The 22,621-nt window shown below is 41.5% G+C and overlaps 1 protein-coding gene across 1 annotated transcript in view; it reads right to left on the bottom strand.

Moving 5' to 3' along the window:
- Nucleotides 1-22,621, bottom strand: part of dnah2 (dynein, axonemal, heavy chain 2) — a 162,815-nt gene that overhangs the window by 12,312 nt on the left and 127,882 nt on the right. The window contains 49 exon segments of the mRNA XM_034136540.1: nt 23-171; nt 344-466; nt 550-714; nt 810-926; nt 1,282-1,451; nt 1,748-1,889; nt 2,152-2,268; nt 2,377-2,587; nt 2,683-2,822; nt 3,223-3,355; nt 4,407-4,546; nt 5,120-5,280; nt 5,579-5,746; nt 6,363-6,512; nt 6,610-6,740; nt 6,943-7,028; nt 7,225-7,413; nt 8,068-8,172; nt 8,326-8,550; nt 9,593-9,788; nt 9,913-10,004; nt 10,632-10,784; nt 10,951-11,109; nt 11,238-11,375; nt 11,537-11,673; nt 11,886-12,003; nt 12,612-12,830; nt 13,033-13,158; nt 13,443-13,595; nt 14,342-14,469; nt 14,789-14,969; nt 15,053-15,087; nt 15,090-15,241; nt 15,630-15,733; nt 16,105-16,293; nt 16,530-16,640; nt 16,894-17,019; nt 17,165-17,254; nt 17,740-17,957; nt 18,055-18,193; nt 18,342-18,522; nt 19,335-19,417; nt 19,707-19,863; nt 20,061-20,164; nt 20,490-20,651; nt 21,001-21,164; nt 21,348-21,522; nt 21,728-21,884; nt 22,330-22,530. Of these exon segments, the coding sequence (XP_033992431.1) occupies nt 23-171; nt 344-466; nt 550-714; nt 810-926; nt 1,282-1,451; nt 1,748-1,889; nt 2,152-2,268; nt 2,377-2,587; nt 2,683-2,822; nt 3,223-3,355; nt 4,407-4,546; nt 5,120-5,280; nt 5,579-5,746; nt 6,363-6,512; nt 6,610-6,740; nt 6,943-7,028; nt 7,225-7,413; nt 8,068-8,172; nt 8,326-8,550; nt 9,593-9,788; nt 9,913-10,004; nt 10,632-10,784; nt 10,951-11,109; nt 11,238-11,375; nt 11,537-11,673; nt 11,886-12,003; nt 12,612-12,830; nt 13,033-13,158; nt 13,443-13,595; nt 14,342-14,469; nt 14,789-14,969; nt 15,053-15,087; nt 15,090-15,241; nt 15,630-15,733; nt 16,105-16,293; nt 16,530-16,640; nt 16,894-17,019; nt 17,165-17,254; nt 17,740-17,957; nt 18,055-18,193; nt 18,342-18,522; nt 19,335-19,417; nt 19,707-19,863; nt 20,061-20,164; nt 20,490-20,651; nt 21,001-21,164; nt 21,348-21,522; nt 21,728-21,884; nt 22,330-22,530 (7,170 nt within the window).

Here is a 22,621-nt window from a genome sequence, read left to right as displayed (position 1 = left end):
AAGTGTGTCTACATGTACTGACCGGTTTCCACGAGTTACGATAACTCCATTCTCAGTAGAGAAAGCGTCAGAGGGCAGGCCCTGTATGTTCCAGTCCCTCACTGCTGTGGGCCTGGACAGAAAAGCTGCAAAACTGAACCCTGGTGTGCAGGGGATGGCTAAGTCCAGTATCTGAGGAAAAGAAGCAACCAGAGAGCGAGAGGGAAATAAAGATAGAGAGGAGAAAGACAAAGAAAGAGTAGTGTAAATCATGGGGTTTGCTTGTGAAATTACATTCTAAGGATATGACTTTTTACTGAGCTGCGCATGATGTTATTGTATGTTTCTGAGGTGTGCGTCTCACCCCCTGCATCCAGATGGCGAGAAGCTCCTCCCTGTAGTTGGAAAGGAAGGGTCCCATGTAGGACAGGTAAGACGCTGCTAGCAAACAGTCTCCCACCAGGTATCCCATGTTTTCTTCAAGACCCTGAGGAACACACACGCTGATCACATCCGAGTAGGATAAAGGTTCTTGTTTTTGTTGTGTGTGTGTGCATGTGCATGGCTGACAGTAACTCTCTCCTCCCAGCGAACCCTCTCTCCAGCAAGTCCCGTCACCAGTTTGTCAGCTCGGTCCAGCTTCACCTCCATTTCCTCTGATTTCTGCCTTAAACTCTCCTTCGTGGCCAGCTTCTCACCAAGCTCCTTTTGCAGCTGGTCCAGCTTCTCCGCCACCTGTTCAAACACACAGACACACATCAAATAAGTTACAACCTTTCGCAAATGTTGCACTAGTATAGGCTGTTTTTGATATGGACTGGGCTCCATACCTCTTGTAGTTTGCTCTGGGCCGAGGCCATGGCAGCCTGTTTCTCTTCAAGCTGGGACGTGGCAGCATTCAGTTGGGCCCGCTTTGGCTCCACCACCCTGAAGGCATTCCCATAAACCTGGAAGAACAACATGCACATCCATGGATTTAGTTTTGCTTTCTATTTGACTTTTTATGTATTCGATTCGATTCACCACATTCCAAAACATTAATAGAATTTCATGAATAACTGAACAAATGTAATGCTATCTAATGAGAAAAAGATAGCATTACAGGACACAAATAACTGAACCATCAGAAAAGCTATACTAAAAAACAATATAACAAATAGTTCTCATTGTTTTGTGATAGCTGTTGCTGTGCTTTGTGTTTGCTGCTGTTAGTCTGCATACATTAAAATACTAACAATTGACACAATCATTTATTACAAATTATGAATCGCAAACTATTATGGCAAGTGTACACCCTCTTACCTCCATGGCTCGGACCCACATGCAGAGGGACTTGGCAGCCAGCGACACCTTGCCGATGATCTCCGGCTGGAAGTCCACCTGCCTGCAGTACCGGCTGATCTTCTTCAACACACGGTCCGAGATGTTGTCCTTGTCGAAGTTAACTAACGTTTTGATGAAGTTGGACTCACCTGTCAGAAACAAGGTCAGATTGTCAGAAAACCAAGAGGCTTAGTTAAATGAATTCTACCTTACCTTTATTACCTTGTTTTTGTCTATTTACACACATTTTGGGGATAGCCATTTCTAGTATAAAAAACGCTGAAAGGTTTTCTAATATAGTATTGGTGATTTATTTTTCAGTAACACCTTTCCTTCATTCTGTACACAATCTGTGCACTTCTGTTTTCCCAATTCAGTTTTCTCTCCTCCTCCTCCTCCTCCTCCTCCTCCTCCTCCCTAAATACTGCATGTTGCTGTCTCTCACCTATCTGCCTCTTGGCCTCTGCCCAGGTCGGCTCTTTGCCCAGAAGGGTCATGACCGCCGTCATCACCGTCTCCACCAGGGTCGGGGGGCGGCCATACGACTTGATCTCTGTCATGTCCTTCTTATTGAGAGACTCCAGAGCCTATGTGTGAAAAGAGGACGGAAAAGGATGAGGAATGGCAAAACATTTGTGGATGTAGGAAGGTAAGTCATAATGTTTGACAGCCAGAAAGTACACACACAACAATGACAAGGTGCTTACAGTGCAGCAGAGAAATAGAGCAGTCAGATATACACTCACCAAATATCAAGGGAATTATTTACACTAATGGAGAAAGGGTGAACACACAGATAACGCAGACAGAGGGATGGATTAGTAAACAGTCAACAGGAAGGAGCCTCACCCTCATGGCATCTTGCAGTGCAGGCAGGACCTCGTCCAGATCTCTCTGTGCGTTCTCAGCCATGGCTTTACACTGCAGCTCTTCTGCCTTGATTTTCTTACTGCTAGCACTCACCACCTAAACACAAACAGAATATGTGTAAGTAGGTTGCGAAACCACATAACTTCCTTGAACAAACGAGTTCTTTAATCCATTAAGTATAGTGTATATGTTTTTGGTGCTTACATCCTTCTGTTTGTTAGCTTCTCTCTTCTGCTGCACAATGACGGCCAGGTACTCGTCACACTGTTTCTGGAACTCGGCCACCTGGATCTTGGCTTCCTCCAGCTCTACAGACATAGCCTCCACCTTCACCCGCGTGTCACTGATCTTGAAGAGGCCATTACTCAGTTTGCTCACCTGCTCCCCCAATTCCTTGCGTTTCTCCTCCAACAACCTGGAGGGACCCACACATGAAGCAATTGTAAGTGGTGCGAAAACAGAAAAAAAAGAAACAAGAATAAATGAAGAACTCATTTCGAAGGTCCCTACTTCTTGTATCCAGACACCAGCTCCAGGTAGTTGGTGGGGGTCACATAATTATTTCTCTTCAGCTCCATTTTCATCCTTTGGGAGATGTGTGCAACCGACTGGTGTGTGGTCACAAAGATACTGGCGACCTTTGTCTGGATCTACAACATCATGCAGCATATGTAACAAGTTCATCAGGAACTTCAGGATACACATTTTTATGATTGATACATTGATCTGGTTATTGATGTTAGTGTCAGACCAAGGTTCAGTGCAGTTCGCAGAGATAGTAGAAACATTGATTTCTGTTTTCTACACTAGAAACCTTTTCATGTGAGTTTTTAAACAGTTCTCAATGTTTTTTGAAAATAACTGACCTTTTAATAATGTGGAAGGTGTTTAATTTAACATAACACTAAAGTGATATCAAGTGAAATGCTTTATGTCATACAAAATATTTACTGGGCATTACAAATTAGGGCGCTTCCTGTGAAAAAACTGAGAAAAAAGCACCAGTTCTACTGTGAAAAATCTATTGTGTGACGTGCATGCATCCCTCACCCCCTCAAAGGAGCCCAGATCCAGTCCATCCAAGTACCGCTCAGCGACTTCCAGCAGAGCCTCTTTGGGCCACTCACAGAACCAGTCAATGGTGGTGCAGTTAACCAGCGCTGGGTAATGGAGAATGCGGTCCCTGTTGGCAAACATTTATGATAAACTGTAATATGTGGATATTATGATGCCCCTTATAGCAATGTGGTCAGAGTTAACTAGAGCAGGTGCATTTGGCAGTTGGGTAGACAAAAAATAAAGCCATTATGAAAGCCACTATGGATGTCATTCGATGTCCCGTAAACTAATGCTGTCTTTTGTGAGAAAAAGCTCTTTATTTATAGAAAGACGGGCACGCTCATGGCAGTCAAAATTGCTTTTAACAGACCAATTTTTATATAAATTCCTACGATAAGTAGCATCAGCTGTACTACAGTGCGAGTGTGTGAGTTTAGCTGGTTCATTTGTGTAGCAGACTCCCTGAGCCCTGGTGATGTGATATGGCTCCTGCTAGCAGTCAGAGGGCCAGAGAACGGTGGTTAGCTCTGGGTAATGATGCCTGTGAGCCCAATTAGCGGCATTTTGTGTGACCAGTACCCTGTGCCACTAATTGGAAATGGGCCATTAATGCTTGAAAGGTTTTTTTTTTTGTTGAAGAAATGGGTTTGTAAAATGTATGTTATAAACAGAAAATGTGTGACCCCAGTGTAACTTTGAAAAGCTGCTGAGAGGGACTGCAGGGAATAGTTACCCTGTACATGACCACCAGAGCATAGAAATGACCTTCATTAACAAACATAAGTGCCTCGGATGTGTCTGCTTGCCTGGGTGAAAAATGCATCAACATGCATATTGTCTTTTCCTCTTTCATTCAGTTAATATAAAATAATAGCAAAACATGTCTAGCGAGAGAGTTGAAGACATGACTGTGAGTGCCAATATTTAGTCGTGTGTAAGAATGTAAAAATGATCCAATAAAATAATAACGTTGTTTATATAAGTTACTTGTTGTTAGGGCAACAATGCATGTACAGCTGGGACATTTTGGGATTGCAACATGATTCATGCTGTTCCATAAACCTGAGCAACAAGAGCTAACAGGATCCTCAAACAGAGGGGAAGAAAAAGATAAAGGAGAAACAGATTGTGCAGCAGGATTAAGACACAGTGTGCGGCGAGAAACCTGTATGTACCTGAAGGGCTCTCCCACTGGGCTCATACAGAGCACGATGTGCAGGTTGTTCCGGACTCGCTCTATCAGGTAACTGAACAAGGACTCAGGAGTCTCCACCACTTTGTCTTTCCTGGCAGACTCTGACAGAGCACTGCACACCTGGAGGTTAAAAGGCAACAATTACATATTTTAAGAATTGGAAATAGGTATCAAATTATTTGAGACACCCTTTTGGGTAGAAAGGATGCGGACACAGGTTTATATTGATGATGGTTAATGCTCAAACAGCCAAAGTGGATTTTTATGGCCGTTATTTAAATTTGTCCTTTGTTTTTCATGTGTTTTTTGTATGTGATAAATTGACTAAGCTATAACTGCATTTTGTTGTGCAGGCATGTGTTGAGGAATTAATATCAATGATCTCTAAATCTCTTAAATAAACGTTAATGATTTATAGAGGCACAAGATCCTACGGTAGGCAAGTTACAATTATATTGGAGGCTGTGTGTTACTGTAAACATTCAGAATTTAGATTTGACCAAACACGATTTTGCCCTATTCAAATGCATCTTAATGTAAAAACAAATTCCTGGGAATGTACTGTAATGATGGTGTTTGATGGAGCTATTGCATTCCTAGTATTTTATGTCAAACCACAGCCAAGATAATTTTTTTCACTAGGTTTGGTTTAAACATTTAGTTCATCCAAAAGATTTTGAAGACAATACAGACCTCAACAAACTCGTCCTGTTTGTAGAGGTTAGGCACCTCTCCAGAGCTCAGGACGTTATTGATATCCTCCAGGAAGGATTGGTCCACGATCTGTGTGTCATTGAACAGGAAGACTGTGGGCTTGTTGTCCACACCGGCCAACCGGTATAGCTTCTTTATGTCTGAAAAAAAGGATAAAGAAATCAACAATATATAATGACTGAAGATGGGATGTGAGGAACTGAATGACCAAAGACAGATTATATATTCAAAAATATTTTTACTATTTCAGCCAGGCACTAACATTTGTCATGCGTTACACTCAATATTCAAAAACATATGCTCATTGTGATCTTGTTAAATGTCCTTCTTTAGTTTCAGTATTTATTGTTTCAATGTTCCAACAAAAGGGGACACCGTCATGTTATAATTATGTATCTCAAACATCTGTAAATATAGAAGTAGTTTCTTTGATCTCACCTTCTCTGAACTCCTGTTTCCGGTATTGCTTGGTGACTTCCACCTCGAACACCTGGTATTCACAGATGTAGGCGGCCATCTTTGACAGGCTCTGTCTACCGGAGCCCCCCACACCTACAAGAAGCATGTTGCCCCTGAGCTGCCTGATCACACGCACAATGCGAGTTACTGTGAAGAGAAAACAAAGAAATTATCCAGATCATCATTTCTGTAGTTTTTTTTTTTTTAAACCTATATCATTATGTGACACACTTTTCTATTTCCATTTCCTATGAATAGTGTGGAATCTGTTCTAATATTAGCATATCACTTTATGGAGCTTCAGTGTCCCTGGTTATGCCTGCACACTGACAAACCAGCGCAACCCACACACACTAGTGTTGCTCCATGTTGTTTCTGCAGTAATGGAGTGCTATTGATTTGCAGTGGCGTGGGGTAAAGTGTCAGATTGACAGCAGTGTGTGGAGAGCAGAGCCTGCTGCTGAGAGGCCTTCTCTCTCCACTGCAGGGTAGCTTTGAGCTGCACCTCATGCACTGTTCTTTCAAAAGGAGCTTCAAACTAGGCCTGAATCATAAATCTGACAAACAGTGAACACAGCAAAGACACATCAGAGAACAGCACATGAGGACCTCTTACATTGACTGTGGTAATGTACGGGATTGATAATGGGATGGAGGGAATTGACTATTGAGGGAATGTTGTGTGTGTGTCTGTCTTCTGTGTGTCTTTTTAAATGTGTATAAAAGTGTGTGTGGATGTGTCTTATTGTGTTTTCAGACGCACTGTGTTCAATAGCATCTCGGAAGAGCACCAGGCTCATGGGCACTACGCCAGGAGTCAGGCTGTAGTCCTCCAGCTGGGTCTCCATGAACTTCTTGAGACCCTTCATGTCCGTTAGGTCCTCATACACGTGAGAGTCACTCATGAAATCACCTGACACACACACAGAAATAGTCAGGTATCAAGTATCTGTCAGAGTTTGTTTGCACTCATTGGTTTAAAATGGCTGTGTGCATAATGGTTAATGTACCAAATATTGGCGGTTGTTTGTTGGGGCAGATGCTGTGGAAGGTGAGGTCAAAGAGGGAGCCCAGTTTCTCCCCCAGTAGAGCAACAAATGCCTCAGAGTCACTGTGATCCACCAGTCGGTCTGAGACAACCCTGGAATCAACAACAAAACATCAACAACAAATATTATCCAATATAAACACCTAAAAAAGCAGCATGGTTTGCCTAATGTAAAGTTGATATATCCCAGGGCTCAGCTTTCGGCTAAATATGCATGACATCACTTTCATAATGAGGCTTGAAGTATAGTGAATATGTAATATTATGTGAAAAGGTAAAACATTTTCTTTCTTACCTAAAGCACTCATGGATCCACAGTCTAGTGATGCTGTTTTTAGTATCATGGAAGTCTGGATGAGCTCTAAGCAGACCTTGAAACACCTAGAAAGGGGAGAAATAAGGAGACAGAGAAGCATTACTCTAAGCAAAGTGGAAGAATTACAGAAATATTTGACTTCAAAGATACTCTCTTCCAATGTGAAACAGTATTTTAGGTAATGTATGTATGTGTGTCTGTGTGTGTGTGATGTGGGTACACGTGTATCGATTGGACCCATCTTAATGTACTAACGTGTACCTTAGAGATATCCCTGAGGTTGAAGAGGTAATGGATCTTGGCTGGAGTTGGAAGGAATCGAGCTGAAACAGCATAATACAGCTCTAAGGTGGCCTGAGTCAGAATCTCTCCAATGGGCTTCACCTCCTCCTTAAAGCCCTGGAGCTTTTGGTTGATCATAGTACTATAGATCCGCCTAATCTGGGACTCCTGCACAGAGAAAGAACGGTCTGTTTAAGATCGTTGCATCTCTTTAACTAAACACCAATGCCAATGAAATACATGGATTTAAAAGTTGTACTGGTGAAAGAAAGAAGAAGAGAAGAGGAATTGTATAAGGGATGTAATAAATTCATTTCATGTTAGCACATTTTTACATTCAAGGGTGAGGCAACTCAAGTGTTGGCTTCGTGAATGCAATATTGCTTCAGCCAATTTCAAAAGCAAATCTATTTTGTTCTCTTGAGGCAATACAAAAAACACTACAAATAGAATGAAATGAAGATGGGCTGGGAAAGGTTAAAAGGAGCACAACAACAGAGATGAAAGCATGCCAGAAAATTGAAAAAGACTCAAAAGATACAAGAGGTGAGCTGGAGAGGGAGTGAGCAATGGAAGTACACAAATGCACAATAAAAGACAAATAAGAAAAGATATGATAAAATGTCTGGCAGATGGAGACTTACCAGCTAAAATGTACAAACATTGACAACATATGTGCATGTCTCTTTTAGTTAAATGAGAAAACGGTCAAAACTACACAATATGATTCCTGGGTATTTTTATTATATTGCTTATTCCATAACAAACGTTTTCCTCAGTGCTTAACAAGGAAAGGTCAGATGAATTATCAGTAGGACTTACATGAGGGAAGGTCATATTGATGAGATTGAATCGACTCTGTAGGCGGCCAGAGATGTGAGTCCTCCCTCCACCTGGGGGCCCCATAGAGGCCATCAAGAACATGTCCTAACACAGCAGACACACAAACACAACAGAAAAGAGCACATGTATTGGCCTCAGAAGAACATACTCAAGAAATAAACATACAACACATGTAAAGGTCATGTCCCGCACACGGAGAAAGAACAATAATTAAGCACAAAAAATGCCATTACTCACCTTGACAAACTTTAAGGTCTGTTTCTGGCGGTCGTACCAGAAGCCGTAGTCGATCCAGAGATGGAGCAGCTCCAGCGGTGGCTGAGAGCCGAAGAGGTCGTGCGCTGGCATGTTGAGGTCGTCCAGGAAACACAGCAGGCGCTTCCCCCCCGCTGGCACAAACACGCCTTTGGTTCTCTTCTCTATGCGGCTCTCCACGATGGCCTGGATGTTATTAGAGGTGGTCTGCACAGGGATGGATACAAAGAGAGAGAGAAAGACAGAGATGCAGTAATTCAGAAATGGGAACAAATACAGTTTATTGTGAAAATGCATGTATAATTATGTATTTAGGAAGGTGTTTTAGTTTATTAACCAAATGAGACAGTGTCTTGGCTTGTTGGCTAAAAGGAATACATTGTTGTATCTGTATAATATACTTCATGTGACTGACAGAATGAGGGGGGTAAATATAAAACCTTACCTAGTATTATCAAAATCTTGACACTTTTGATGAGTCAATTGTGGGATTAATTTAATGGAATGTAGCTATGACATTCATATCAATACTTTTTGAGAGTTTTGAGCTATTGACACATATTGAATGCAGCAATAAACTGTCCACTGAAAGCAGCAGTCATGCATTCACTGACATACAATTACGAGTAGCTTAATACACTCTTTAAAATACAAACAAATGTAATGACATAAGGAAAGAAACGTAACTAAACCAACCACAACTACTAGTAGTAGTGTGTTTGTGAAGGTTGACCAAAACGTATCACAGAAGAGTGTGGAGGGAAAAGTGGTGGGGACAGCACTCCCGAATTGGTGATAATGGTGGTGAAAGTGTGGTGGAAATGAGTGCCTACATAATATCCCTTCATCACTGCTATTCAGCAATGACGTCGTCCACTGACTCTAATTGCAGTGAAGCTGAGATGGAGGCTATTCAAAGCCATGATGTGGTGGGATGGAGGCACTTTCATTCACTCACACAGACATTTGCACAAGCACCCCTGTACTCAAACACCTCTATGTGACTGTGTCTCATGCTGCAAGTGAGGGGGGAATATACATATACATATAAATGCATATTGGGGTAAAAAGATCACATCTTTTCATGAGAAAAACAGAAGCAAGGGGTAGATTCATGGAAAGACAAGAAGCCAAATGTGTTGTCACCCAAAAACAACACATTTCTTTGGAGATAGACTTGTGTTTTTGACAGTGTTAGAAGAATAGGGAATAACACAGACACACACACAGGCAATGCAGAGGCACTAACCTGTGAGGACATGTTGACAGTGAGGGAAGACCACTTGTTATCCAAGCCGTGCAGGATGCTCTGGGCCACTGAGGTTTTTCCAGTGCCCACGGGCCCGGTGAGTAGCACTGGGTACCGACCCATCACCAGAGCCTTAGCCAGGAAGTTGTAGCGAACTGTGTCCACTGTGGGAACCATGATCTTATAGAATGGAGCACTGCAGCAGGAATGGAAACAGACATGGAGGGTTATACCGTCTTTCTTTATGCAGATTCAAGAGTAATATTCAGTGGGTTGGCAGACAGCTGATGTCTGATACAAAGGACCACCAGGTCACTTACCTAGCATTGTATCGCCAGCCCTTTGGCAGTTTCTCTTCAAAGGAAGCCCAGGTTTTGTTCTTGGTGTCCACATAGTACTCATAAACCGTGTCCTGAAAGAGTTTACAATTCAAGTTTAGAGACGGTTATGTATGTTATTTAATTTTTGTGTTACAATTATTATTTGTATATTTGTTTTCGGATGTTTATATACATGGGCTTCTGGAGTAATCTATGCTAACAGTGGTTCATCTTTAACTATTAATTATACGGTTTTAGTAAATAACATTGTTATCTGTATGCATATACTTGTATGACATTTCTTTACTCTTTATTGTCATGCTTTGCTATTGTATTACTATGTTGGCACCCATCAATGCCCTGGTTCCATTTTTGATTTTCCTTTTTTAATACGTTTTGATTCTTATGTATTAACGTTTCTAGTTTCTTCGCCATGAGATTCTAGCTCTTATACCTAAAACAATGCTTATTTTTTTTTACAAGCTATGCTTTCTGCCCACATGTTTCAACTTTTTTGTCTTGTGGGTTTATATTAATATTGAATAGGTTATTTCTCTCATTGCCCAAGCCTACTTGTCCTTTTTATGCAAAACATAATTTAGCCGAGGAAATTGCTAACAGTACACTTAACACTGGCCAAGTAAGCAAACTAGTGCTGAGTGTTTGACTGATTTTGTATGTCACAAGTGTGTTAACAAGTATTATGCTCTATAGAGGACCTTGATGGGGAAGGTGCCCTCTATCTCCCGCAGGAAGTTGTCCATCCTCTTGCGTCCATTTTCATCTACAGATGCACAGACAGACCAGATGAGGCAGAAGATGAACCAAAGCTCCACCATCCTACCCAAGTTTTCTGTGTCCGAAGTATTCACCTGGAGAGAGGGAGAAGAAACATATTACTTACTCACATGCTTAGGCTTTCTTTCAGTTATGAGTCTAAAACCAAATGCCATTTTTCATGAATATTAAGTTATGATGGAAAGTGGTTGTCCATGAGAGGGGTGTGCAGTGGAGGCTACAGATTGCACTTTGTCTCACCCCATTGCTGGGTGTGGCCAGGGAGTCATAGAGGCGGCAGAGAGAGGTTACTCCGTTCAGCTCAGTGATGGAAATCAGCTCCTTGCAGTTTGTCTTCTTAAAGTTCAGTGTGCTCTCCGTGTATTTCTCAAACAAGCGCTTTAAATGGACCCCTTCAGCCTGTGGAGAAATGAGGCCCCAAATGATCAGTAGATATAAATGGAACAATAAGGGGTCCAGAAAACAAGGAATGAAATGGATGTCATTAAAAGAAAGTCAGTGCATTATTATGATGTAATGCTCTGCACCTTGTTTCGCTTGTCCAGCCACGACTGAACAAAAGGCTTCCATCCCAGGTCAGTGTAATCGTTGTAGACCATCCCACAGCGAGACACTGTAGCTGGAGAGGCCTGTGCTAGGTTCTCCGCTTCAAACAGCAGAGACACCTGGGACAAAACTATTTAGGAACTTTATCTAACTTTATACAATCAATTTAAACAAAGAAGGTCATTAGTTTGTAAGACGTTTCCCCTTCAAGCTTCTTCCTCTTTCTAATCATGTTAAGTAAACAAACATGCTGGTTATCTTTTGTTGGTTCTGTTCGAACCTGTTCAGGCATGGAGATTCGCTCTCCATTGATGAGTGTGAGCACCTTGTTGTCATCCATCACAGAGTTCATACTCTCTATCCACAGTGTGTCAACAGGCCCATCAAATATGATCCACTTCTCATCTGGTTTCTCATCTAAAGAAAAGTATTGACATTCAAATTATGAGTGACATGGAAAACCACATTTTTTAACACTACCATTTTTTTATGTATAGTATTACCACTCTAAAAGCAAGTGGAATTTGACTTTGTTGACAAAACTCTATAAGACAATATAAGGATTTCATTTGATGTTCAGTTTAAACATGTGTTTGCATGAACAGCAATGTGTGTTTTAGTGTCAGCACCTGCGCATGCTGATCTCATGAGTGAAGACAGAACTCCATCAGACCACTCGTTGGTGGAGAGGTCGTTTTCTCCATACAGCTCTCCCAGACTCAGGGCCTTGGGGTTCAGAGGATAGTCCTGTATCACAGGGACCAAGGCATAAAAGACAAATGATAAACAAAAAGAGCAATATTATGGCAGATTATAATGACTGATGTCAGCTGACAAATGAGATCAGTAGCTTTCATGGACATTTGTTTTATATTTTAGCGCCTGAATTGATCAGGGTAAAGATATCACAAACCTAGATTCATTTTAGTAACATTTTAAGAAACACTTTTTGTGTAGTGCTTGTGTGTGTATTGTGTGTGTATTGTGTGTGTGTGTGCCTACTTTCATTTGCATGAGCATGTAGGTGAAACACAATCAGAAATAGAAGGTAGAGTATCTCTGTGGAGACAGGCAGTAAAGAGGAACAGAGAGAGAGAGATAATGAGAGCCAGAGAGAGGTGAGGCACCAGAAATAGATATGCAAAAAGCACAAGGGGGAAATAGAGAACAAGAGGTAAAAATAAAGAGAAATAGGTAGAAAGAGAGCGAGATGAAATGTAAGGCTAGAAAGAGAAGCAGGAAGAAAACATGTCTGTCATTCTAAATGGCTGTTGACTTGTTTTGTGACCCTAAAACGTTCTTTTTAGTTTTAAGAAGCGGTAAATGACAGCGTGTTCTTGTCCATCCACACCCACCTGGACCAGCTCATAGTCAGGCACTCCTTTTTGATGCAGGGTGGTGAGGGCCTTCTGCAGAGTCCTCCAGGTCACACTCTTACCGCTGCCTGTCTTGCCCACCAGCATGGTGGAGTGTCGAGAGTTTTTGGTCTCATAAAGTTGGATGACCTTGGTCAAGGTGAAAGCATTCACCTGCAAACCGCTCTGACGAAGCTCCGCCTCTATAGCCTCCCTGAGCTGCAACACAATCACAGAAAAAGATAGACAGATGATGGTGACACCCAGAGTGATATTGTACAGAAAATGATGACATATGGACCACGATGTACCGAGTCAAGTTGATGATTTTTGTTTCTTATGCAGTTTATGACTGTGCTCTCAAAGCAAACCTTACCAAACACTAATTTTCTGCGAGAGCTGATCTGGACTGCTGACTGACCTTGCCATAATCTATGACGGGTGTTTCCACAGCAGGAAACAGGTCCTGGGTGATTCCATTGAACAGCGGCACGTCAGCAGAAGTCAGCTTAGCAATGTTCATGTCTTTCATCGCCATCAGTAGGATCTGTGGACAGAGAACATAATTACAACTATAATGGAAATGTTAGTTCATTTGAACGGGAGGACAGTTGTTAGTTTGGTTGAATTAATAGATCATTGTTTCGTATAATTTCACATTGTAGTAAAAGGTGTCGATAGATGATGTAGTTACAGCATCTACCTACTTACTTCTTGATCCGCCATGGAGTTGCACTAACTTTACATCTGGGAGAAGGCCATTTGATTTGACTAATTCAGACCATTAGACAGGTTTGTTGTAGAAAGTGAGCGTGACAAAGAAAGACCTACTTCTTCATCAGGAACGTTGCCGCAAAAGCGTCTCTTCTGTCCAGCATAGCGGAGCAAGGAGGTGAGGGCACGCAGGCCAAAATCATAGTGGTCCTGTTGGGACAGCTGCTGCACTGCCAGGGAGTACAGCGTGAACACCTTCTTAGCCAGCAGCTACGAGGACAAAGGCAGAAAACAAAGGTGACTCAGAGTAACAGAAACATCCACGCCCACCACTGATCATGTTCAGCTGAAGCTACAGTCGTTCTGATTTTACAACAAGATTATTATTAATGGCACGTACACTGATAACTCATTTCTAATGAATCCATCAGATTGATTTGATGATATTGCATCTCTATCAGTGTAGAAGAACTCAATCTCATGTGCTGATTGCCTGAGCTCTTCACATAAAAGAAGCGGGAATGTTTCATTAAGGCTGTGATAATTCGATGATATTCTTTAGAAATCGGTGCGATTATGAGCTGTGTACAGGGCGAAAATAGCACGCAGACTGAATTCATTAAACAGATACATACACTATACTATCTGTTGTTATTGAGAAGTGAGAGGGTTGTAGGGTTTTCTTATAGTTACAGAGTAATGCCATATTTCCATGCTCCTGAATAAATTGTGACTCTAAATTGTGGCCTGAAACCACCAGACTAATCCTGGTTACAATGAGTACATTTACTGTACATGCACACATGTAGTGTGTAATAGTATTATCCTGGGAAACGTATACTATGCACATTTCTGAAATCAGGGTATTATTTACTTCGCAACACACTATCAGGATACTCCGATGAAAATCCGATGAAAAACCATGCTATTAGTGTGCATGTTAACATATAGAAAGACACAGATACCAGTTTTTCCCCCAGCATAATACGAGTATAAAAGTCCTTAAGTTTCAGTACCTTGCAGTTGTTGAAGCCTTCTCCAAACAGAATGATCTCAGCGATTAGAGTTGAGTCTGGCACCACCATGGAGATGGGTCTGAACATGGCCTTGAGGTTATCTGGGAGCTCGGAACGACCAGCGTAACCTAGGGAAAAACAGACAGAACAAAAAAGATTATAAAGGGGCGGCTGTGGGCTAGTGCGCTGATCCTCAGATCAGGGGAGCAGCCACTGCAGTCAACATGCTGTTGTGTCCTTGGGTATTGTCCACAGTATTGATGTATTCCATGTGTAATATATGTAATATGTAATGTAAAGCGCTTTGAGCACTTGTCAAAGAGCTAAAATAAATGCAATTAATTATTATTATAATAATAAACCCTGAAAGAGCAATGTATCCTCTGGAAAATGCTTAAACCACTTTTGCAACGTAATGTATGCTTTTGGGCGTTTGTGTTGACCTACCAGGATTCATGGTGATAAAGATACCACATGACCAGACCAGGCGTATGTGATGTCCTTCAAAATGGAACTTTGTTTGTCCGGCTGAGAGGGCAGACAGGATGAAGAGGATCTGCTGAGCCACTACCGACAACACCTCAATGTTGATTCTGTTGAACTCATCAAAGCACCCCCATGCTCCTGTCTATTTAGTGTTGACACAATAAAATACATACAAATCACACATTGATCCAAAAACACATGTAGTTTCAAATCCATTGTTCCTACCTGTGCCAGTCCAGAGAACATGCGTCCCATGGATTGTAGTCCAGTCCTTCAGAGCAGTTGACTACAATGACATACATGCCGAGAGCTTTGCCCAAGTCCTTCACTGTCTCTGTCTTCCCAGTCCCCGCAGGGCCTTTAGGAGAGCCCCCCCGGTGCAGATGGAGGGCTGTGGTCAGGGTCATGTAACACCTGGACACAGAAAAACATGTAAAAACAGACGTTGGCTCTACAGATAATTATAGTAAAAATAAATATCTAGATACAAGCAAATATGATCAGATATTTTCATTTCAAGCAATAATTAAAAAATGTAATAAGCATATATCAAAACATTGAAAAAAAGACCTTTATTGCAATTATGAATCTACAGTACTGTTAAGACAATTCACATTCAAATGTGCATTGTCCTTTTATCTGTAAATGCACTAAGGTATATAATATAATCAAGTGATTACACTACAGTAACAATCCTAATCACTTAATATTTAAGTACACACATAAAACTGAAGTGTGACTGATTGATGTGCTGTTGCACGTGTTGGTTGGTGCACTAATTGACTGAATGATTGATGGCTACCTGTCAGTCAGTGGAGTGATGACGAGGCGTCCGGAGTTGCCCAGGTACTCGTAGCCGTACTTGAAACGTGTGTTAGTCTGTCGGATTATGCAGTCTTCGGATTCCTATTGGGAAGATAAAAAACATTTGAAAATGCAAGTTCAGTGGATGTTTTCTTTTATTTCCAACTTAGCTGATCGAAGCAAAAATGATCTTTTGCTGCTATTAGACAGCCAGCACAGAGAGTGATAGAGAGCGGGAAATGCTGAAAATAATGAGTAAAGTGTGAAAGATTGAGGGGATATGTTTGGGTAAAAGTGTTTTAAAGTATACCTTTAACTGCCATAAAAGAGGTTGACAGAAACAATACTTTTCTAAACCCATACCCACCATTAAAGTATTGCATTCCGCTTTGAAATGTGTAAATCATGGATACAAGTTTTTGTATGTCTTTTTCTCCACACCGTTTCCTGCTCTTGCACTTCTTGGAGCATACCTTGTCCCAGTAGAGTCGCAGCTGAGAGAGCCACTCAAAGGCATTAACGTCATTGCAGCCTGTCTTGGCCAGTTTATCAATGACATCCCGAGCATGAACCTCCACTGTGACCAGCGCTACGATCTTCAGACGGAGGACTTTGGACAGGTTGCCACGGATGAGCTCTGAATAGCAGTGAAGCATTGAGACCTGAAAACAGTTATGGCAAAGGCTCAGAAGTTTACTGGAATCCTTTTCTCTTCTTTAAATGATTATATTGGCTATCGATGGAACTCAAAAGGATGGTTTAAACATATTGAAAATAAATCTCTAACCGTATCAAAACACATTTTACATGCTACGGTAGTACAGAACTTTCATCTTGTTGGATGGAAAGATCATCACAGTCAGTTCACTCTAAATGATTCTAGCAACAAAGAGTTAACCTGTTTCTTCTTCATGGATTTAAGGGACGATTTGTCACCCCTCTCCTTGCAGGTGAAGAGCGCTTTAGTGACATCGATGGTCCACTGGATCTGACTGGCTGTGATCAGCATCTACAATTATAGGAAGAATACACGCTTAATTACTTTTGAATGTAAAGCTTTGTTCCTGTTGATACACATAGAGAAAGGTTAAATGGAGTTTAGAAGGAACTTGGATTAGTAAATCACTATAAGACACAGCTTTTCAATTTAGTGAATCAAGAGCATGTCACTGAATTAGTGTCAGTCTGTCAGGATGTCAGATGGGTGAATTTGCAAAACCACAATGGGCAGTTATAGAGAGAAAAGACAAAGAAAAATGTACCTGTCCCGGCCAATCTCTGACCCATTTGTCTCTCTGTCCTGACATCTTCTTCAGAGACACAAGGCAGCCGCTCAGATAATCCTTTAGTGTATCACGCATGCTTAACTCAATATCACACAGCCAAACCTGCATAACCACAAAACAAAATGGTGCTGACATCTCTCACAACTCTCTGTATTGTACACATTAGCACCGATGCTATCATGACTACACATCTATCAACAGAACACTCATATCAACACGATCATGGCATTGATCATCACTGCTGTACCTCCACAGGTTTGTCCAGATATACTGTTGCGAAGAAGCTGATAAACTCCCCATCAGCAGAAGACATCCCGACGGCCAGTGGTTTATTTGTCTATAGAAGAAACACACACACACACACAGAATGGCAGAATGGAGATTCTGTTAAATAATAATATAATAATGGTTTTTTCTAAGATTAAAAATAACTAGGCACATAGCACCGGAACAGCGTTTTTTTTTGTCTGAGGGCAATGCAACATGATATAACAAACCATCGTGCATTTAATAATCTCATCTTAAAAATATGTGTAGAATAAGTATTTTTAACTCATATTTCCTCCTCATGCAAAGGGAATACTAAGCGTACAGTAAGAACACATTGACAATAACCAAGCCTTTTAAATATGCTTGACAATTAAACAATTTCCATACAAATAATAATTTAGCTTACATAAAAGCCTTCTTAGATTTTGTACCAAAGTGAAGATGTTAATAAACACAGGCAGTGTAAATCTAACTGCGACTTAATGGCCTTAAATGAATCTTTCTTAGAATAAGTATGTATGTGTATGTTGCCATTATCTTTGTGATCCCTGCCTTGTCAATCTTCAGGCTCTTGATGTTGTCGAAACACTTCTTCATGTGGGGCTGCATGGCTTCTGGGTTCTGTGACTGCCCCAGGATCTCCAGTAAATCATCGTTGGACAGGAAGTAAAATCGGGGGAAGATCTGCCTCTTGGTCTCCAGGTACATGTCCAGGGCCTTCTGGATCTCCTCCAGCTTCACACTCATCTCTGACAGCTTCTCCGGCAAGCCTGGAAGCCAGAGAGGGAAAGCTAGTTGAAGACTCAGTTCTAAATATAATTGTATTTATCTGTCAGATGGTGTGAATCCATGTCCATGTTGTCGTACCGGCGTGGTGTGTCCCCTGCAAGGCGTTGTTATCCTCGTGGAGTCGGCCCATGATGGTCTCCCAACTAGAACTAACCTCTTCGAACTCTTCACACTCACAAGGCAGCTGCTCCCTGATGTCCTTACCTTGGAAAATGTTCTGGAGCGAGGAGAGACAGAGAAAGAGTGCTCAAACTCTCCAATAAGACCACAACAGATGATAAATGTGTGCTTTGACAGATGATGGGAATACCCCTGGAAATGAATGAATCATTTAACACAGTAGAGTATGTGAGTGCTTCCCAAACCTCCAGATAAATCCACTGACGCTGCACCGTGAGGATCATCTCGATGACTTCCAGCACCTGTGACAGCCGCCGCTCCCAGCTGTCCACCTCCCGCTCGAAGGCTTTGACAAAGCGAGAAGCTTTCATTGTTGACAGAATGACCATGTTGTCATCCAAGGCCTGGAAAACCTCCTCTGTGCCCCTGGGAGAGACCAAGAGGGAGAATTATGGTTGCTGAAGATCGCTTGAGATGGATTCCAATGGTGAAAGAGCAGGAATTAAGTTTATTATGTACAAGGTACAGTTAAGGTGGATGTAATGCAGTTTCTCAGTAACTTGATTGTCATTAGGTTTTTTTAATAATAATACTGTGCTCAAAAGGAATACTCCAGCATTAGTCATATTTCATTAGGTTTGGTTCAGACTTTTGGTAAATAAAAAAGTAATCTATCCAGTACACGTTTAGTAGGTTTAATTTTCAGTACCTTTCACATATCCTTCATTTTCTCTTTTCGCATTACAACCTCACAGTTTCATGTTTTTAACTGTGGGCAAGTGGCAGACAGTAGTCTTCCCCCCTCCTTCAAATCAGTGGCAATTTCTTTGGTTGCTAATAAAACTGTGTCTGAGATCTGACTAGATTCATTTGTGTATGCAACAGATGGCCTCTGCTGTCCTGCTTCCACCAGCCAGGCTGTCATTCTTCCTTCTCTTCTCTAACGACAAACCAACTCCCATTTCATTCTGACTTCTCCAACAAGGCTGTTAAAAGATGCATCATTCTGGCATCAATGTCACATATGCTCTCCCACTATACAGCCATGCTACAGAGGCATTACTGTAAACGCTAGATTGATACATCACCAGATGGCAGTTGTACTGAGCTGTGGGATCTAATGATGCATGTCAATAAGACATCATGAAGACACAAATCTATCCCCATTATATAAATGGAGTGCATCAGCCTGGGTTACAGTAACAGCTGCTTTAAGCGTTCAAGGCTTGCTTTCTCACATCAGCCGAAAGTGGCCTTTGTCTTTGTAAGGTGTGATGTCCAAGAGTGTGTCCGTCCAGGTCTTGATAATGTCCTCCAGGCTCTTAATGATCAAACACAAAGAGTAATGTTAGCATACAGGACACACACAGAGGTCCTTTAGAATCTTTTCATTTTTCAACATAAATCTAAAAATGTTTCTCAATTGTCTTTTTATACAATCATTCTTTGTAGTCTTGTACTTTGGAAGTATGTATACAGACTAGAATAATATGATACCCTGTTAAGAAAGATATTTATGAGATTTTTTTCATGGGTACAATGAACAGAGGCGAGAGAAGCTACACATCTGCCCACTGAGCATCAGTGTAGACTAGAGGAAGTGACTGGACCTGTTCTATGGAGAGTTCCTTGCTGGAGGCTCCAGAGATCTCACAGATCTTCTCAGTATACCTGTCCAGGCCCAGAGATATGATCTTATCCAGGGTGAATGCAGTGCTGGTTTGGTCAAAGGAGCACTGCAGCTCGTCGCAGATCTGCTTCCAGTGCCTGAAAGAAAGGTGGCATTGAGAGCAGGGTTTGTCCTGAGTGTGAGTTTACATTTGCCCAGTAAGTCAGCAAATGAAAGTAAAGTGAAAAGTAAAGAAAGCTACCACCTCCCAGGTAAGACACTTCACAAACAAAACAATAGTTCCGACCTATACTCTAATGACAAGGAAACACATGTAGATTCTTTAAGTCAATACCTGTCTCTCATGGCTGGGTTCCTCAGATCAGCAATGAGAGGGATGATCCTCTTAAACTGGTCTATTTTATTCTTGGTGAAATCCACAATGTTCCACTCCTTATCCTGCAGGGAGACAAAGATCAGGTCGTCTCTACTGTGTAATATTTATGTTAGAACTGCTGCATTTTGACGATATTTTCATCACATGCAGTGTGTCCTGAGAGCAGGGCATATAATGTTTTAGCTGTCATTGTAAAAGGAGTCTGTTCATTGTGACATTATTCAGTTTCCTTTGAAGTGAGACCATAAACAATGTCCAGCTTCTAGATAGTATAGTACTGATTAATGTATTGTTTGGGCATGAGTCCAGTAACGTAAATGTCTAAACTGACACAGATTATATATTATAGCTAAACCGTGAGTGTAGTAGCTCATCTGCAGGACTGACCTTTAGTTCTCTCTGGAGTTTGTTGAGTGTTTTGAACATGTCCTGCGCTGTGCTCTCCATGTTCTCCGTCCGCAGGGTGGCAAACTGACCGACCTTCCAGATGTTCCAGTTGGCGTTCCACTCCTTTGTGATCTCCCAGACCTGCTGCAGGTGTTCTATGTCCTGTACAAACCATTTAAACACACAAACGGTCGATATATAATCATGTACATAATTATAATACTAATATTCTAACCCATCCTAGTACCAGGAGTCTAGTACTAGGAGCAGTGGGCAGCTATTGTACAGCGGCCCTGCATTTGCAAAATTCCTTTAATGGCAACATCCTAGGTCTGAATTTATAAACCCGTCTAAGTCATGTCCTGAAAAAGAGCATATACTGTACTATCAATTACCGTCTAAAGAATGCTAACTCACTTATGCTAAGCCAGTTTATCTCAACCACACAATTCCCACAGAACTGTATAAGCTTGTTTATAAGTATATAAGGGCTATGAGGTAAGTGCTTTGCCTTTTCGAGCGCCCGGATCTTCTTGGAGGGGGGCTGTTCCATTTTAAAGAAGTTCAGCCCTTGAATGAGGGTGATCTCTTCCTGTTTCAGAGCCTCCAGTTGGCTGTGATGCTCGGCTACTTTGTTTAAGGCAAACTCCGTGCTGAGGGAACTGTCAAATGGACCTGGATATGAAAAATGTAAATGAAATGAGATCAATAACCCATGAAAAAGCATACAAAAACAGAAAAACACACAGATTGAAATGTCCACACACTATTATACAATGCCTACTGAATACTACCTTTCAGCTATATCATATATGTGTGTTAAAAGAGGGAGTAAGAGTGTGTGTGCGTGTGTGTGACCTGTGCTGTTGAACTCCTCCATAGTGCTCTGGGTCTTCTTCTTGAACTCCTCAGAGGAGAGGAGGAGGGTGTTCTTAAACTTCTCCTTGTCCTTCTGCAGCAGGATGTCACTGTCAATCAACACCTGCTGGAACCACACCCAGTCCTCGTTCAGCACCTCATGCAACTCCTGCACCTGTGGGTCACCAACAAATGTAGTGTTCGTTTGTATGACAATCTGCAGTACTATCAGAGAAGAGTTTTTACAATGTCTGTATTTGGCTGAAACCCTTAAGTGTCTGTGTACACAAATCCAACAGATGTCATTGTTTTACTTCAGGGGAGGTTAACACTATACACTTTTCTTAGTCCTTTCTCTCTTTATCAGGCAATGTGCTTACAGCCTGTTCCACTGGGACCTCGTATTTGTCCAGGATAGCAAACTGTTCGTGGATGAGAGGAATCTGAGCCTCTGTCTTGGCCAGGTTGCCCTGAAGAGTCTCCAACAGCTTCATGTTCCCACTGAGCTCTGCCAGTGTCTGAGGAGGTTTTTTCAGCCTAAACACACATATAGAAATAATCAAAACAAAGAATCATACCACTTTAAGCACAGTATATATTTTCCAAATGTTTACAGGATCAACATTTCCCCCTTGGGATTCTATATTATTTATTTTCATACATATGTTTTGTTCTGTTTCATTGTTGTTTCATTTCTTACCTATTCTATATTTACTTTTCTTGATTTGATTTTAAATTGGTCCTACTAGGTTTACGTTTTGCACCAATACAATACATCGAGTCCTTGTATGTGAAAAACGACTACGCAATTAACCGGATTCTGATCTTCCCTTAATGACTGAAAACAACACTGAAGGTTAAATCAATAAATAGTTATGCAAAGGACTTGTTAGATCTCTCTCCCTCTTCACCTGTCATCGCTACTCTCTGTAATAATCACATACAAATCTAAAATATAAACTCCTCTCCATTGACTCCCCACCTGTTGGCATTGTCTTGCATGGAGCCATGAAGTTCTTTGAGGCGGGTGCTCGCCATGTCGCTGAGCAGCTGAGTGAACTTGGTTTGCCACAGGCTGCAGAGCTGCGCCAAGGAGGACTTGAGAGGGGAACAGTCCAGCATGACAAACCGGATGGTCAACACCGTCTCTTCCTGCTGAACACTGTTGGCCTTCTCTGTGTACCTGGGGGTAAAACAAGTCACAACTCACAATGTAGTCCAATGCTTGGAGTATCAAAAGATGCATAGAAATGAACAATCAAAGAAGGATGTTC

The sequence above is a fragment of the Trematomus bernacchii genome, unplaced genomic scaffold (genome assembly GCF_902827165.1).
Source record: "Trematomus bernacchii unplaced genomic scaffold, fTreBer1.1, whole genome shotgun sequence".
NCBI classification, from domain to species: domain Eukaryota; kingdom Metazoa; phylum Chordata; class Actinopteri; order Perciformes; family Nototheniidae; genus Trematomus; species Trematomus bernacchii.
The sequence above is the reverse complement of the archived record's forward strand: the minus strand, read 5'-3'. Positions and strand labels throughout refer to the sequence as shown.